Source organism: Polypterus senegalus, chromosome 8 (genome assembly GCF_016835505.1).
Source record: "Polypterus senegalus isolate Bchr_013 chromosome 8, ASM1683550v1, whole genome shotgun sequence".
Taxonomy (NCBI): Eukaryota; Metazoa; Chordata; class Cladistia; order Polypteriformes; family Polypteridae; genus Polypterus; species Polypterus senegalus.
The window spans coordinates 150,158,992-150,172,992 of record NC_053161.1 but is presented as its reverse complement, the minus strand read 5'-3'; the positions used below and the strand labels follow the sequence as shown (position 1 = coordinate 150,172,992).

At 41.9% G+C, this 14,001-nt stretch overlaps 1 protein-coding gene across 5 annotated transcripts in view; it reads right to left on the bottom strand.

The window, feature by feature from the left end:
* LOC120534378 (NACHT, LRR and PYD domains-containing protein 3-like) overlaps positions 1–13,249 on the bottom strand; it is a 50,270-nt gene extending 37,021 nt beyond the window's left edge. Inside the window, exons 1-4 of one of the 5 annotated variants that reach the window (XM_039761920.1) lie at positions 12,970–13,249; positions 12,070–12,869; positions 9,944–10,036; positions 5,226–5,392 (exon numbers count right to left, since the gene is read on the bottom strand). In XM_039761920.1, the coding sequence (XP_039617854.1) occupies positions 5,226–5,392; positions 9,944–10,036; positions 12,070–12,160 (351 nt within the window). In that variant the 5' untranslated portion in view covers positions 12,161–12,869; positions 12,970–13,249. The other 4 variants (XM_039761921.1, XM_039761924.1, XM_039761922.1 and 1 more) reach the window with 4 other exon arrangements.
* Between the last annotated feature and the right edge of the window lie 752 nt (positions 13,250–14,001).

Below are 14,001 nucleotides of genomic sequence, written 5' to 3'. Positions count from 1 at the left end.
TGCCCCACGCAACTACTCGCTTCTCTGGAGTGTCACGCCATCGCACCACACTACTTCCTTCTTGAAGTCCTGATCTTGTCGAATCAATGGAGGGAGTTCCCCCATGAACTCTCGATCACATTGTAACCGATCATCGTTTTATGAAGTCTATGAAATGGATGTTTTCCCATAACCGCAACAGTGAGGGCTAAGGGAAGGAAAGGAGCGAAGAATTGAAAGGAAAGCTGACGATTACTTCCTGTACTGAATATTCAGAAATACTTCACTCATACCATTTTAAAATGTGGGGTTTTCAATAGTTTTCCAGTACCAGTATAATTCACACTGCTAGTGCTGGGAAGCCATTCACACCGTCTCCCTCATAGTGGCAGACAGCCATTGGGATGACAGTCCCTTTTTAACGCAAAGACATGCAGGTGCTTGTAGTTCTCCAAGTCCCATGGATGATCTGGGCTAACCTCCACCATGTGCATCCTCATTCCACTACAGAGCTGTTTACAATGGAACTTGACTCAACACACTGACTCCATCTCTATGGGTAAGCACTCTCTAACTACCATATTTAGAAAGTGATTAGTATGCTATAAACAGTTCAACTTGATAAAATACACTGCAAATCCATTATTCCTGTGATATGGCTGGCCTGTCACTGTTCCATATGAGAGACTTGTGATCAGACTTAAAGAAGTGGGAATTCAAGGCACGGTGTGTATAATAAATGGTTACAAAATTTGCTTAAACACCAGGAACAAAGATCTATTGTGAGAGGAACTTTTTCAGAATTAGGTGATCGAGATATTGGTAACTTGATGATGTGGAACCTGTAGGCTCTGGCATTGATGCAGAAAGTTCCTCTGAAGGGCATTTCTTCATCATAAGGAATCTGACTTGTCACAACTGTCAGGACTGCAGTACATGGACATTCTGCCACCCACTGAGCACAAACAGTCACCAACTATGAAATGTGTTCTGTACAACGAGTGCAGAAAGTGCAAAGAAACCTGTTTTATTTGTGGCACACGTGTTTCTAAGCCTGCACTCGGCGTGGTGCCATTCTTCTAGGACTCCAATTCAATTGAAGACCTTTAGTCGGGTTGCTGGTGAAAATAAAGTAATTAACAGTTTCTTTACATTTTTGACAGATTAAAACTGCTGCTTTCTAAAAAATTTTTTTTAATTTTATGAATGTGACTAGAGTTCATTATTTTATGGAAGAAGATGATCCACTGTGACAACCCCTAACAGGAGCAGCCAAAAGAAGAAGACGACTAGAGTTCATTATTTATCATATATGCATAGGCCTATACTACAGGGTCCTGGTAATAAATGGTCCAGCAGTCAATGTGTTAAATAAGTTTTGCACACAGGAAATAAAAATGTTACATTTTTACACACAGTGGGAGGTTTCAGAGTGGAAAGTACCCAGGAACTACAATGGACATTTCACATCTTCTAGGCTATATATATAGTGACAACTCTAGAGGGCATAGCAGCCACTCATCCCGACACAGACAGACGCAAGAGGCACACTTATAAAAGCACAATCTTTTTATTTTGTTTCTTCACTTGTGGGCAATGTCTTCCCTGTCCCAACAAGCCACAACGCAGTCCCAGTAAGCACAATCACAGCACAATACTCTTTTTCTTTATTCTTTTCTTTCTCTCTTTTTGTTCTACTACACTCCTCCTTGGCAAGCTTCGTCCTGACTCTGGTTCCCCGAATGGAGTGATGCGGCCTTTTTTATATTGTTCCCTCTTTTATATTGCTCCAGGTGCTCCCTAATAATCTTCCTTTAGCACTCCCTGGTGTGGACAAAGTGATGCATGGACACCTGGAATCACTCCAGGTGCACCCAGATTCTCATATATATATATATATATATATATATATATATATATATATATATATATATATATATATATATATATATATATATATATATATAGTGCAACCTCGAGTCACGACTGCTGTAATCCATTCCAAAACTCTGGTTGCAACCTGATTTGGTCATGACCCGAAGTAATTTCCCCCATAGGATTGTATGTAAATACAATAAATCCATTCCGGACCGTACGAACTGTATGTAAATATATATTTTTAAAGATTTTTAAGCACAAAAATAGTTAATTATACTGTAGAATGCACAGTGTAATAGTAAACTAAATGCAAAAACATTGAATAACACTGCGAAAACCTTGAACAGAGAAAACTAACATTGCAAGAGTTCACGCTACAGCCTTATGAACCGCTCTCTGTAAACACTTTTTAAATGAGTTTTAGGCACAGGGAAAAAAATGAACATTTGAAAAATCCATAATTTATACAAAAACTAACCATAAACAACCAAGAAAACTAACCTTACATGAGTCGATTTCTGGCATGAAGGAAGTGAGGAGGAACTGGGTGGAAAGGAGATTATAGTTTTGAGGTAAAGTCTGTTACGATGCGGGTTCGCTGCATGCTCCCATCTCGATTACGGGAGCCCTTAAACCCGTCACCATCGGTAATGTTACCGATGAGCACAACAGTGAGGCACTACTGTACAATGGAGCAATCAGATGGTGCAAAAAGTGCCAAGTGCTTTTATTAAAATCAACAAAACAACAATCAAAAGCAAAGTCCAAATTAAATAAAGTGCAGTGCTTTCAGAATCCTTCAATAAATAAATAATCCCATAAAAACAGAAGTGAAGTGGAGGTTAAAATCCAATAGAAAAAAGTCTTCATTAAATACGAAGTTAAAACAATGCTGGAAGCAGTCTCTTTAAAAACAAGCCCGGTGCATTCTTTAACTGCTTTCTCTGCCTTACGTGGCTAGCCATCCTTCTTCTGGTCAGTACAGCTCCTTGATCGCTCAGCTGGAGCGACCGCTTCCTTCTGCCCCACTGAGTTTCGGCCAAAACACCACTGCTTGGGCTCACTGTCCAGCTGCCTGCCTGCGAGCATGCTCTGTCTTGCTCTCTCGCTCACACTGGTTCTTTCCACACTGCTTCCTGCTTACTTCCTCACTCTGCAACCTCCGTCTTTCTTTTCTTTTTCCTCCCTTTAGCCACCTCGCACTTCCATTTATGAAGAAGATGTGGCAGCTGTAGCAATCAACCACCATACCCCCTCACTAAGCTGCAAGCGTGATGATTATTTATTTAAAACTGGCCTCTTGACGTGAGCTGTGGACCTGCTATACCACAAATTCCGTCTGCGCGATGCATGTCTGACCGAGAGCAATGTACTGTACAGGAAGAGACTGAACACGTGTGTAAATCACCAGCATGTACGAACCGGAAAGGAAATGAAATAGAGCACAAAGAGTTCACAGCGAATGCACAGGGAGAGACTGAACACGTGCGGAAATCATCTGCGCATACAAACCCGAAGGGAAACTGGCTTGTTTGTCACCCAAATGTGTGGTTGTGAACAGATGCAAAAGTTTTTGGTCATAATCCGATTTGTACATGGTCGTGACCCGAGGTTCCACTGTATATGGTACAGGCCAAGGGTAAATATACTTAAGCTATGTGCTGTCTGACCAGGAGTGCTGTATGCAATTTATATCAACCTTATTACAAAAAAGACGTAGCAGCACTAGAGGAAAACCACAGATGAATGAATAGGTCAGTTCTGGGACTGAGAAATATGGATTATGAGAAGAGATTGAAGGAGCTATCCCTTTTAGTTTAAGCAAATTAAAATTAATAGGTGACATGACTGAAGTGCTTAAATCATGAAAGGAATTAGCACAGTGGATTATAGGCATTATTTTAGAATTAATTCTTCATCAAGAACATGAGGACTTTTGATAAAAAACTTGTTAAGGGAGAATTTTGCACAAACATTAGAACATTTTCGATCATACAAAGTACCACAGACACACAGAATAAATAACCAAGTAATGTGGTAGACTGGAGAACTTCAGGGACCTGTGAATCTCCACTTGATGTTATTTTGCAGAAACTAGGTGAACAGAATTGGTGAGCTTGTTGGGCTGAATGGTCTTTTCTTGTCAAGATTATTTGACTCCCCACCCCTCGCTCCAGGTCACACACTTAGTCTAATATGCTATTACTATCTGACCGCAGCTGTAAGTTTTCCCACTCCTTCTGTTTAAACCTAACATATATGGGGAACTCTCCATGTTGGCTTTCTTAGTCTACCTTCAGAGTGCAATAAATAGACACAGAAAATTCTGACCTGCATTACGATGTATTCCACAAACTGCTCTATCACACTCCATGATTGCTACGGTGAGCTGAAAATTACCAGGAACATATAGAGAGCATCCTGAGCAACTGCATCACTGTCTGGTTCGGAAATTGCACCGTCAGAGATCGTAAAGCCCTACAACAGATAGTGAAGATAGCTGAGAAGATCATCGGTGTCTCTCTTCCTTCCATCATGGACATTTACACCACACACTGCATCCGCAAAGCTATCAGCATTGTGAATGACCCAACACACCCTTCACACTCACTGTTTACACTTCTACCATTGGGATAAAGGTACCAAAGCATTTGGGCCCTTACCACCAGAATGTGTAACAGTTTTTTCCCCCGAGCAGTCAGATTCCTGAACACTCAAGGACCGGTCTGATATCTGATATATGTGTTCTGCCCTGCAATGTTGCATATGTTTGCACATTTGACTCACATGCACCTTGTTATATATTATGTGTCTTTGTGTTATGTGTCGTGGATTCTTCGTTGTCCTGTGTTCTAGCACCATGGTCCTGGAGGAGTGTTGTTTTGTTTCACTGTATGCTGTACTACTGTATATGGATGAAATGACAATAAATACTCTTGAATCTTTAATCCTAATTAGCATGTACTGTAGATGTTGGATTTCCTGATCATGTTTCTTTAAATTTCTTTATATTTCTTTTTGCCTGGTATTCTCAGTCTGAATACTTACACCAGTCTGTGAATCTGCTGAATCAGTTGAATAGCTTCCGATTATTCAGAGAATGCATTTCCCTGTCTTTCAGATTTTATCACAGTATTGCAGGTATGTGTTTGATTTACCTTTTCAATGATGAAACCTGATAGGCTGTAGCTGAGTCTTTCTCTATGACAGCTTTAGATGTCTGTTCAGCAGTTTGTGCAAACTTTGATTTTTCAAACCTGAGTTCCATTGCCTGATTGTCTGATCTCTAGAGGAGCCATTTTGCAGCTGGCTTGTACTGGAAGTAACCTACAGACCAATTTCCAAAAGTCAGACTGAGCCATGCCCACCTTCGCCTCATCGTGGCTGAGGATGTGTTTGGTGACCAGGTTCTGCAGAATGGCATCAGTGTCGTATTCAATCACATACACAAGCTGGGCCTTGTAGAAAAGAGTGATTTTGAGGAGATCTTCATGGGGTAATGTTTTTAAAACTTCTGAAAACTTCTCTTTCAAACCTGCAGCAATGGAGGAAAGGACAGCATGTGACTAATGATAAATAATAAAATTTAATGAAAGGTTTTCAAAGTGTAGAGGAAAATTATATGACAGTCATGTTTGATATCTTAAAGATGTGATTGAGTTATCACAAAATGACCTCTGTCGATGGTCACCCCAAATGAAAATGACGCACATCAAGGTTTTTTTTTATGGTTGAGAAATCCAATTTTGGAGCGACAAAACTTGGGCAGTGGGGCCATGAAGTTCCAACAGGTAATGGCCTCCGCACATGTGGACTCTCTTCCCTCTCCCCCCATTTGTGTAAATCATCAGAGAGGTAGATGGTCTCAAAGTGAACTGAATGAACTCCCACTTGATGAATCATATGACGCATGGAAGGGGACATTGCTTTGCTAGGGTCTCTCACCAAGAGATCTTTACTTGTCCTTTTGTAAGATAGACCAGAGCATTTGTCTTGGGAGACTGGAGTTTAGCATGGAATTGAGTTGATGTTTACTGTTAAGCATGATTTTCACTATTTAATTATAAATTGATTATACTAAGGGTGGCATGGTGGCGCAGTGGTAGCGCTGCTGCCTCACAGTTAGGTGACCTGGGTTCGCTTCCCGGGTCCTCCCTGCGTGGAGTTTGCATGTTGTCTGCGTGGGTTTCCTCCGGGCACTCTGGTTTTCTCCCACAGTCCAAAGACATGCAGGTTAGGTGGATTGGCGATTCTAAATTGGCCCTAGTGTGTGTGTCCTGCGGTGGGTTGGTTCCTGCCTTGTGTCCTGTGTTGGCTGGGATTGGTTCCAGCAGACCCCCATGACCCTGTGTTCAGATTCAGCGGGTTGGAAAATGGATGGATGTATGATTATACTAAACAACTTATATTCTTCTTAAGTGTTAGTTTTTGCCCTTAGAACTGTTAGAAAGCATTTTAATGAAGGCATCTCAATTTATGATCCAGTCCCACTTCTACATCTCTGCAAAGTTATATATTGATAAGAGACCCAACGCAATCTAGTGTAGAAGAATTTTGTCTCCAAGGGTTCGTTCATCAGTAACTTACAACGACATGAGAAAAAGAAGCTAGTGTGTATTTAAGAACTTTAATCAACAGCTGTAATTCAGTTATCTCCTTCCATGTACTGTGTGACTTCGCACGTGTGTCAAATAATTCCTATCTTGAAACTGGCTCCATGAATTTAACGTTGACAGGATGCAGCAATCTATCCGGTCGAGCAGGCTCTGCAAGATCATTGTGTTAGTACAAATAGCATTTGCCTAAATGTCGTTGGTTGAGTATACATCAGTGATGGAATTTTGTGGTGGGAAGTTCCTGGTGCTAGTTGTAGGTAACTCATGGGTTGCAATTATATAGAAGAGCTGTTGTACAAACAGCCTTGTAGATCATTAACTTGATTTTCCTCTTGATGTTTTCAAGACCTAAGGTAAATGACTCACATAAAAACAGACATGTTCACTATGTCAAAGTAAACCAAAATGACCAGTAATGGCTAACATTCTGAGCTCACATTGTATCAGGAGTCACATCCAAAGGAAGGCATGCACATTGTTGTTAGGCCAGAAATTAATCCATTAGAAATGGATCTACATATTCTATTGGCCTGCGGTGGGTTGGCACCCTGCCCAGGATTGGTTCCTGCCTTGTGCCCTGTGTTGGCTGGGATTGGCTCCAGCAGACCCCCGTGACCCTGTATTCGGATTCAGCGGATTAGAAAATGGATGGATGGATGGACATTCTATTAGCACAGCAGTTTCTTTAAATTGCAACAGACACATATTGTTGTGTAGTGCGTTGAAATTATGCATATTGTTTTTGCTAATTTTGAGCTGTTTTGTCTTTGTTTTTTCTGTTTGCTTCATATTTCTTTTCAAATGTACTGATGTTCCATGTTCTTTGTGGGTGAAGCAGGACCACCCCGACGTCACCACTCCAGGGTTCCCCTTCAGGCTATTTAAACTAAGTGCAAAGGCCTGGGAGTGGGAACCATTGTTGTTTACTGTCTTGTAAGTATCACAGTTTTATCAATGAATTTTCTCTTTATCAACCTCTGGCTTTTGTTTTAAGAATTCTGGAATTTGGAGTTCATATTGGGATTTTGTTTGCTTAGGATTGTCTTTAGGCAACTACTTTGTTCCTCCTTTTGATGTTTTACTTGTATTTTTTCTTATTAATAAATCTTATTTTTCATAAAGATTCTTTGCTTGCCCTATCATATAAAACAAAGGTTGACGGTCACCCTTCTCTTTTTTTGGGGCTTTCATTATGGATTTTGAAATCTTTATAGTGGTTTTGCTAACTTCACATTTTTAGGCCTGCTCCAGCTGAACCCAACAGGTTGCCTTGGGGCTTGGGTGAAATCAAGGTTCATTCTCCTGGACCAACCAGGTAGGTTTCTGGCCTGCTTTCTACTTTAATTCTAGAGTCTTCACTCCTATTTTTGCTCATAACACATAAGAGGCCATGCTAAACTACATATCTCTACATCCAACAGAAACAAATGTCAAAACATGCATGGGGAAAGCACTATGCCTGCAAGAAGTTGTTAATTTTATGGTTTGACTAGGCTTCTGTCCCTCATGGTTATTCTCCTTATCTGTGTTTTTTACCATGACAATATTTTATATCAAGTCCTGTAATTTGATTTTTTACTTTTTGTTTTTTTAATCACTTTAATTAATGTTTGTTAAGCATTTTAATTTTGTTTTTCATTTATCTCATTCATTAACATGTTCTTTATGTATCAAAGCAAAATGGAGTGGACCCACCTGACACTGCAGCTTTGGCCTTTGTTGTAATTAATGGTAAGAGATGCTTTAAGACAGTGCTGAGGTATTAGCTCCTGCTCTTATGATTTCCACCCATAACAAAGTACAAAAATGAGTGCAGCCCATGAAAGCCCACTAGCCTAACCAACCCTTCATCTAAGTCTGGCTCCCCAAGGTAGACTTTACTACAGGCAACTGAACCCAAAATTCGACATGCAGGCTTTGGCCTACAGAGGCCTAATTATGGGGCACAAGCGTTAAAGTTTAAAAATACTCATAAAAAATTAAGAGAGGAAGGAGGAACATTGTCAAAACTCGAGCCCATAGAAACATTCCCTTCATAAATAAATTACTTATTTTGAAGGTAAACAGTGGCACAGTGGTAGCGCTGCTGCCTCGCAGTTAGGTTCGCTTCCCTGGTCCTCCCTACGTGGAGTTTGCATGTTCTCCCCATGTCTGTGTGGGTTTCCTCCGGGCGCTCCGGTTTCCTCCCACAATCCAAAGACATGCCAGTTAGGTGGATTGGCAATTCTAAATTGGCCCTAGTGTGTGCGCTGGTGTGTGGATGTGTTTGTGTGTGTCCTGCGGTGGGTTGGCACCCTGCCCGGGATTGGTTCCTGCCTTGTGCCCTGTGTTGGCTGGGATTGGCTCCAGCAGACCCCCGTGACCCTGTGTTCAGATTCAGCGGGTTGGAAAATGGATGGATGGATGGACAAAGCCAAGCATGAAAAAGGGAGTGAAGTGGTTTTTGCCATAAAGGCAAACAAAACCTTGAAAGAAAGCAAGAGTCAAGATACTGAACATCCATAAAGAACAGCAAAGATTGCAAAAACCAATGTATGAATCAAAATTGCAATGCAAAGCTTCTCCTTGGCAGCATGGTGGCACAGTGGGTAGCACTTCTGCCTCGCAGTTAGGAGACCCAGGTTCGCTTCCCGGGTCCTCCCTGCATGGTCTGCATGTTCTTCCCGTGTCTGTGTGGGTTTCCTCCCACAGTCCAAAGACATGCAGGTTAGGTGCATTTGTAATCCTAAATTGCCCCTAGTGTGTGCTTGGTGTGTGTGAGTGCGTGCCCTGCGGTAGGCTGGCACCCAGCCCGGGGTTTGTTTCCTGCCTTGCGCCCTGTGTTGGCTGGGATTGGCTCCAGCAGACCCCTGTGACCCTGTAGTTAGGATATAGCGGGTTAGATAATGGAAGCTTCTTATTTTATACACCTGATCATGCAGCTGAGTGGTGGACCCGCCTCCATAGCCTCCGGTTAAAGGAAGCAGAGGGGCTACTTAATGCTGCAACACCTGGTACTAACATAATAGAGAATAATAAATAGATCTAATTAATATGAAAATATGAAATAAATACAAAAAGAAAACAATAACAAAATGTTTAAAAGACAACAGAAATATAACATTAAAGGAACTTTACATAAGCCAGGGACTAAACAATTCCACCTGCTTGTGTTGTTCAGCTCCCTTTTCTAGATTTTTGCAACTTATGGTTTTTGATTGTTTTGGATTTGGGATTTTCTGTCCTGCTTTTTGGTAATGAATTTGTTTTTGTGATTATGGATTTTTTGTTTTGTTTATATTCAAACTGTGTCTTAAAAGTAACATTTAGTATTTTTTAAATCTCATTAAAACCACTCTGTGCTTTGCTTTATAAAAAGATTGTTTTGAATAAATAAACATTATTATTACAAGAAACTCTGTTTTTTTTTTGTTTGTTTTTGGGCCAGGGGTGTATATGGCTTCCACTCTCCCTTTTTGAAATTTACATACCTTTATTTTTTTGTGAGTTCAGACTGCACACTTCATTTTGGAGTCTCAGAACTGGGTCTTCAGACATGAAAGCCGCAGGTTGAGTTTGTAGACCTGCGTATTACAACAGTTGATGTATAAGTGACAATTTAAAAGTAGACCTCTGGTCTCTGATTGTGCTTAGTAAAGAGTCATCAACATATCTGGTTGCATTAAAAATAAAAGTTAAACTAAAAAGAAATGAAAAACAGACAGGAAATTGTGTTGTAAAAACCTGCTGCCATCTTGTCTTAAGATTTCTGAGGTGAAGAAGGAAACCAAAGGAAATGTGTTGACAAGGCCTCGGTACAAACCCAAGTTACGTTAGCCCTATCTGCTTTCATATAGACTGCACCCAAGTGTCGAGGATGAACCGGTGTCAGAGAATCTGGAATGTAACAACCCATACAACACAATGATTGGGCAGTTAGAAGTTGTGGAGATTTCAAAGGGACTCTAAATCCTGTTCTATGCATTGAAGACTCAACCAATAACGTACAATGAGGACTATTCTGATTCATTAACAAGAGACCAGAACTTCAGCCAATTATAATTCTCTCATGGCTATCTTCATATGCTAGTTGATGAAATGTTATAGAAGATTCTCACACCGAAACGTTTCTTCTGTTATAACTGCCTTCCATTTGGGATTTCATCAGCTCCAGCTATTATTTCAGAGGGCCAGCCATATTTCTATTTAGTGTTCCTCAGGTCCCCTCTTGTTTTGAGATTGTCAGCTATGACTGTCTTAATCTAGACTATACATTATGAGCTCTCATTTTTTAAATACAATTATTTAGATTTTTTTTTTAGGCATGTCAGATGTACAGACAGCAGGGGCTGGTCTTATCACCAGGCGATGTCAGTTTAAATGACTGAAAAACGCTGGGTTATGTTTAATTTACCGACTGCATGCCGACCTTCCAGTGTAGTCCTGTCAGCTCTCATGCACTCATATGACTAAAGACAAACTCAAACCTATTTGATTTTTTCGGAGGGAGTCACAGAATAGTTGGACTATAATATTACATGACTTGCTTCACGGGAGCAGGTAACCAGCTGCCTTCGACTTGTTAAGATTATGTAAAAGAAGGCAATGACTAAAAATCACTGGATGAGTCAAAGAATGTGACAAGGCCTTTACTGAATTAAGCCTGTTCAGGTTATGGTTACAAAGTCATCAGTCAGGTCAGGTTGGGGAGCATGCACTGGTACAGCGCACTGTTGCACCCACCACACGATGAAACAGCTCAGGATCCTGGTTGGCAACTCCACCAGGCAGAAATGACCCTCTGTCTGCCGCAGCCAGGTGTTACGTGGGTGTCCCCTTGACCGGGTCCAGCTACTCAGGTCATCAACAATGAGGATCCTACGAGCTGGATTACTCTCAGGGAATAGTGACACATGGCCATAGTGCCATAAGTGATGCTCCCTCACAATGCAGGTAATGTGCCTCATTCAGGACTCCATGAGCAACAAAGTCACAACAGCGGTGCCTTTGCATACTCTGGAGAGACACCGTACCAAAAGAGTCCAGTCTTCATCTCAGGTCACTGGATAGCGTTCATGTCTCTCAACCATATAGCAAAACAGGAAGCACCAGGCCACTAAACTCTTGGACCTTCGTCCTTTTGCATAGATATCGGGAACGCCACACACCCCTTTCCAGTGATATCATGACCCCCCATGCTCTCTCAATCCATCTACTGACTTCACAGGAAGAGTCACCAGAAACATTAACGTCACTGCTGAGGTAAGTAAACCTCTCGACAAGGTCAACACTCTCTCCGCAGACAGACACACTGCTGATGGCTGTGCTTAAGAGGTCATTAAAGGCCTGGATCTTGGTTTTTATCAGGACACTCGCAAGCCCAGACACTCAGACTCCTCGCACAGTCTCTCAAGAGCCCCGATCAGAGCTTCCATTGACTCCACAAAGATCACAGAATCGTCAGCAAAGTCAAAATCAGTGAATCTTCCTTCACCATCAGATGCCCCACAGCCGCTGGACCCAACAACCTTGCCCAACACCCAAAGTTATTACTGGCTAGTAAACACAGAACAACCATGTTTGGGATTTCTTAAATGACACAAACAGCTTCTCTCACCGGACAGAGCAGTGATGTCTTCATTGTGTCTTCCTTTCTTAGGAAATGTTGGACTTGATTTTTCAGTTGGACTAGAACTAGTGTGACCCATTGGAAGGTGCAAGCTCAACGTCTGATCAGAATGTCAGTTACAGGGTATCCTGGATCAACAAAAGATCTGAAATAGGTGAAGAGAAAAGCTGAGCGCTGTCTGTCTCAGATAAGTCTAAACCCAGTCACAAATAACATTTTGTATGTTTAGCTTTAGGTAGAGCAGGTGTCCATCCCAGACTGAAATCTCACTTGCTTTGACCTCTGATTTGCCCCTGTGACATGTCACTGGAATTTTTGCCGCAACACCCTTAATGTCATCAGGTGGTCACTTTCCACTGTATTTATTTGTATATACCAGGAAGACTAAAATATTCAATATGAATGCCTTTAGTAGCCTGGGTGGACATCTTCTAGTAAAATATTCTGTTTGCTAAAGAAAGAACATGTGAAGGCTAGCGTGTGTCCGACTGTGTATGTGAGCATCTTCCATCACTTACACCAAAGATCATGGAGCAGTTCAGACATGCCGACTGCTTCTTCTGCAGTCCCCACATGTCCTACTCCTCTTCTCCCGAACAGATTTTAAGTGAAAACACATTAATGGTTTGTAGAATCGGCAAACAGCAACATTGTTAGAACTAACAACTCCAATTAGCCATACATTTGAAATAGTAGAAGGAATCAAACAGCAGCTCACTCACCAGCAGAGAAGAGTCCACACTAAGCCTGCATTTGCTATGTTGTCAGCAACCCTGTGACCTCATTACCTGTGTCGGTGACACGTCTACCGGTCAGTCTGTCACACCTGTCAGCCAGGAGCGTGCAGCCTGAAGCAAGAAGCATAGAGGCTGAGATACAAAACTTTACCTGCTGTGATGAAGCAGCGGCAGCCATCCAGACCTGCACTCGGTCCTGCTGTTTCTTTATAGTGCTGAGGCCGCATCCTAAGAACCTGAATTAGTCGCCGTCAAACCTGTCTGGCAGCTTTCCAGTTGCTCTTCTACATTCCATCATACACTGTAAGTGGGTCCTCTGATGGCAGAAGTGTTCAACTGTTACAACCTTTTATTTTATAATTCACACCAGTAGATCACTGAGCTGATGTGAAAACCCTTAAGAGCTATATATATATATATATACTCAGCAAAAAAAGAAACGTCCTCTGACTTTCAACTGTTTTTACTTTCAGTAAACTTAATGTGTAAATATTTGTATGAACACTAAAAGAGTCAACACCATAAGACATAAACTAAAAATGTTTCACAATGTGTCCCTGAATGAAGGGAGGCTCAAAATCAAAAGTACCAGTCAGTATCTGGTGTGGCCACCAATTGCTTGAAGTACTGCAGTGCATCTCCTCCTCATGGACTGGACCAGATTTGTCAGTTCTTTCTGTGAGATGTTACCCCACTCTTCCACCAAGGCACCTGCAAGTTCCTGGACATTTCTGGGGGGAATGGCCCTAGCCCTCACCCTGCGATCCAACAGGTCCCAGACGTGCTCAATTCCTTCGACGATAAACACAAATCCGTCCATCACCCCTGGTGAGACAAAACCATGACTCATCAGTGAAGAGCACTTTTTGCCACTCCTGTCTGGTCCAGCGAAGGTGGGTTTGTGCCCATAGGCGGCGTTGTTGCTGGTGATGTCTGGTAAGGACCTGCCTTACAACAGGCCTACAAGCCCTCAGTCCAGCCTCCCTCAGCCTATTGCGGACAGTCTGAGCACTGATGGAGGGATTGTGTGTTCCTGGTGTGACTCGGGCAGTTGTTGTGGCCATCCTGTACCTGTCACGCAGGTGTGATATTCGGATGTACTGATCCTGTGCAGGTGTTGTTACACGTGGTCTTCCACTGCGAGGATGATCAGCTGTCCTTCCTGTCTCCCTGTAGCGCTGTC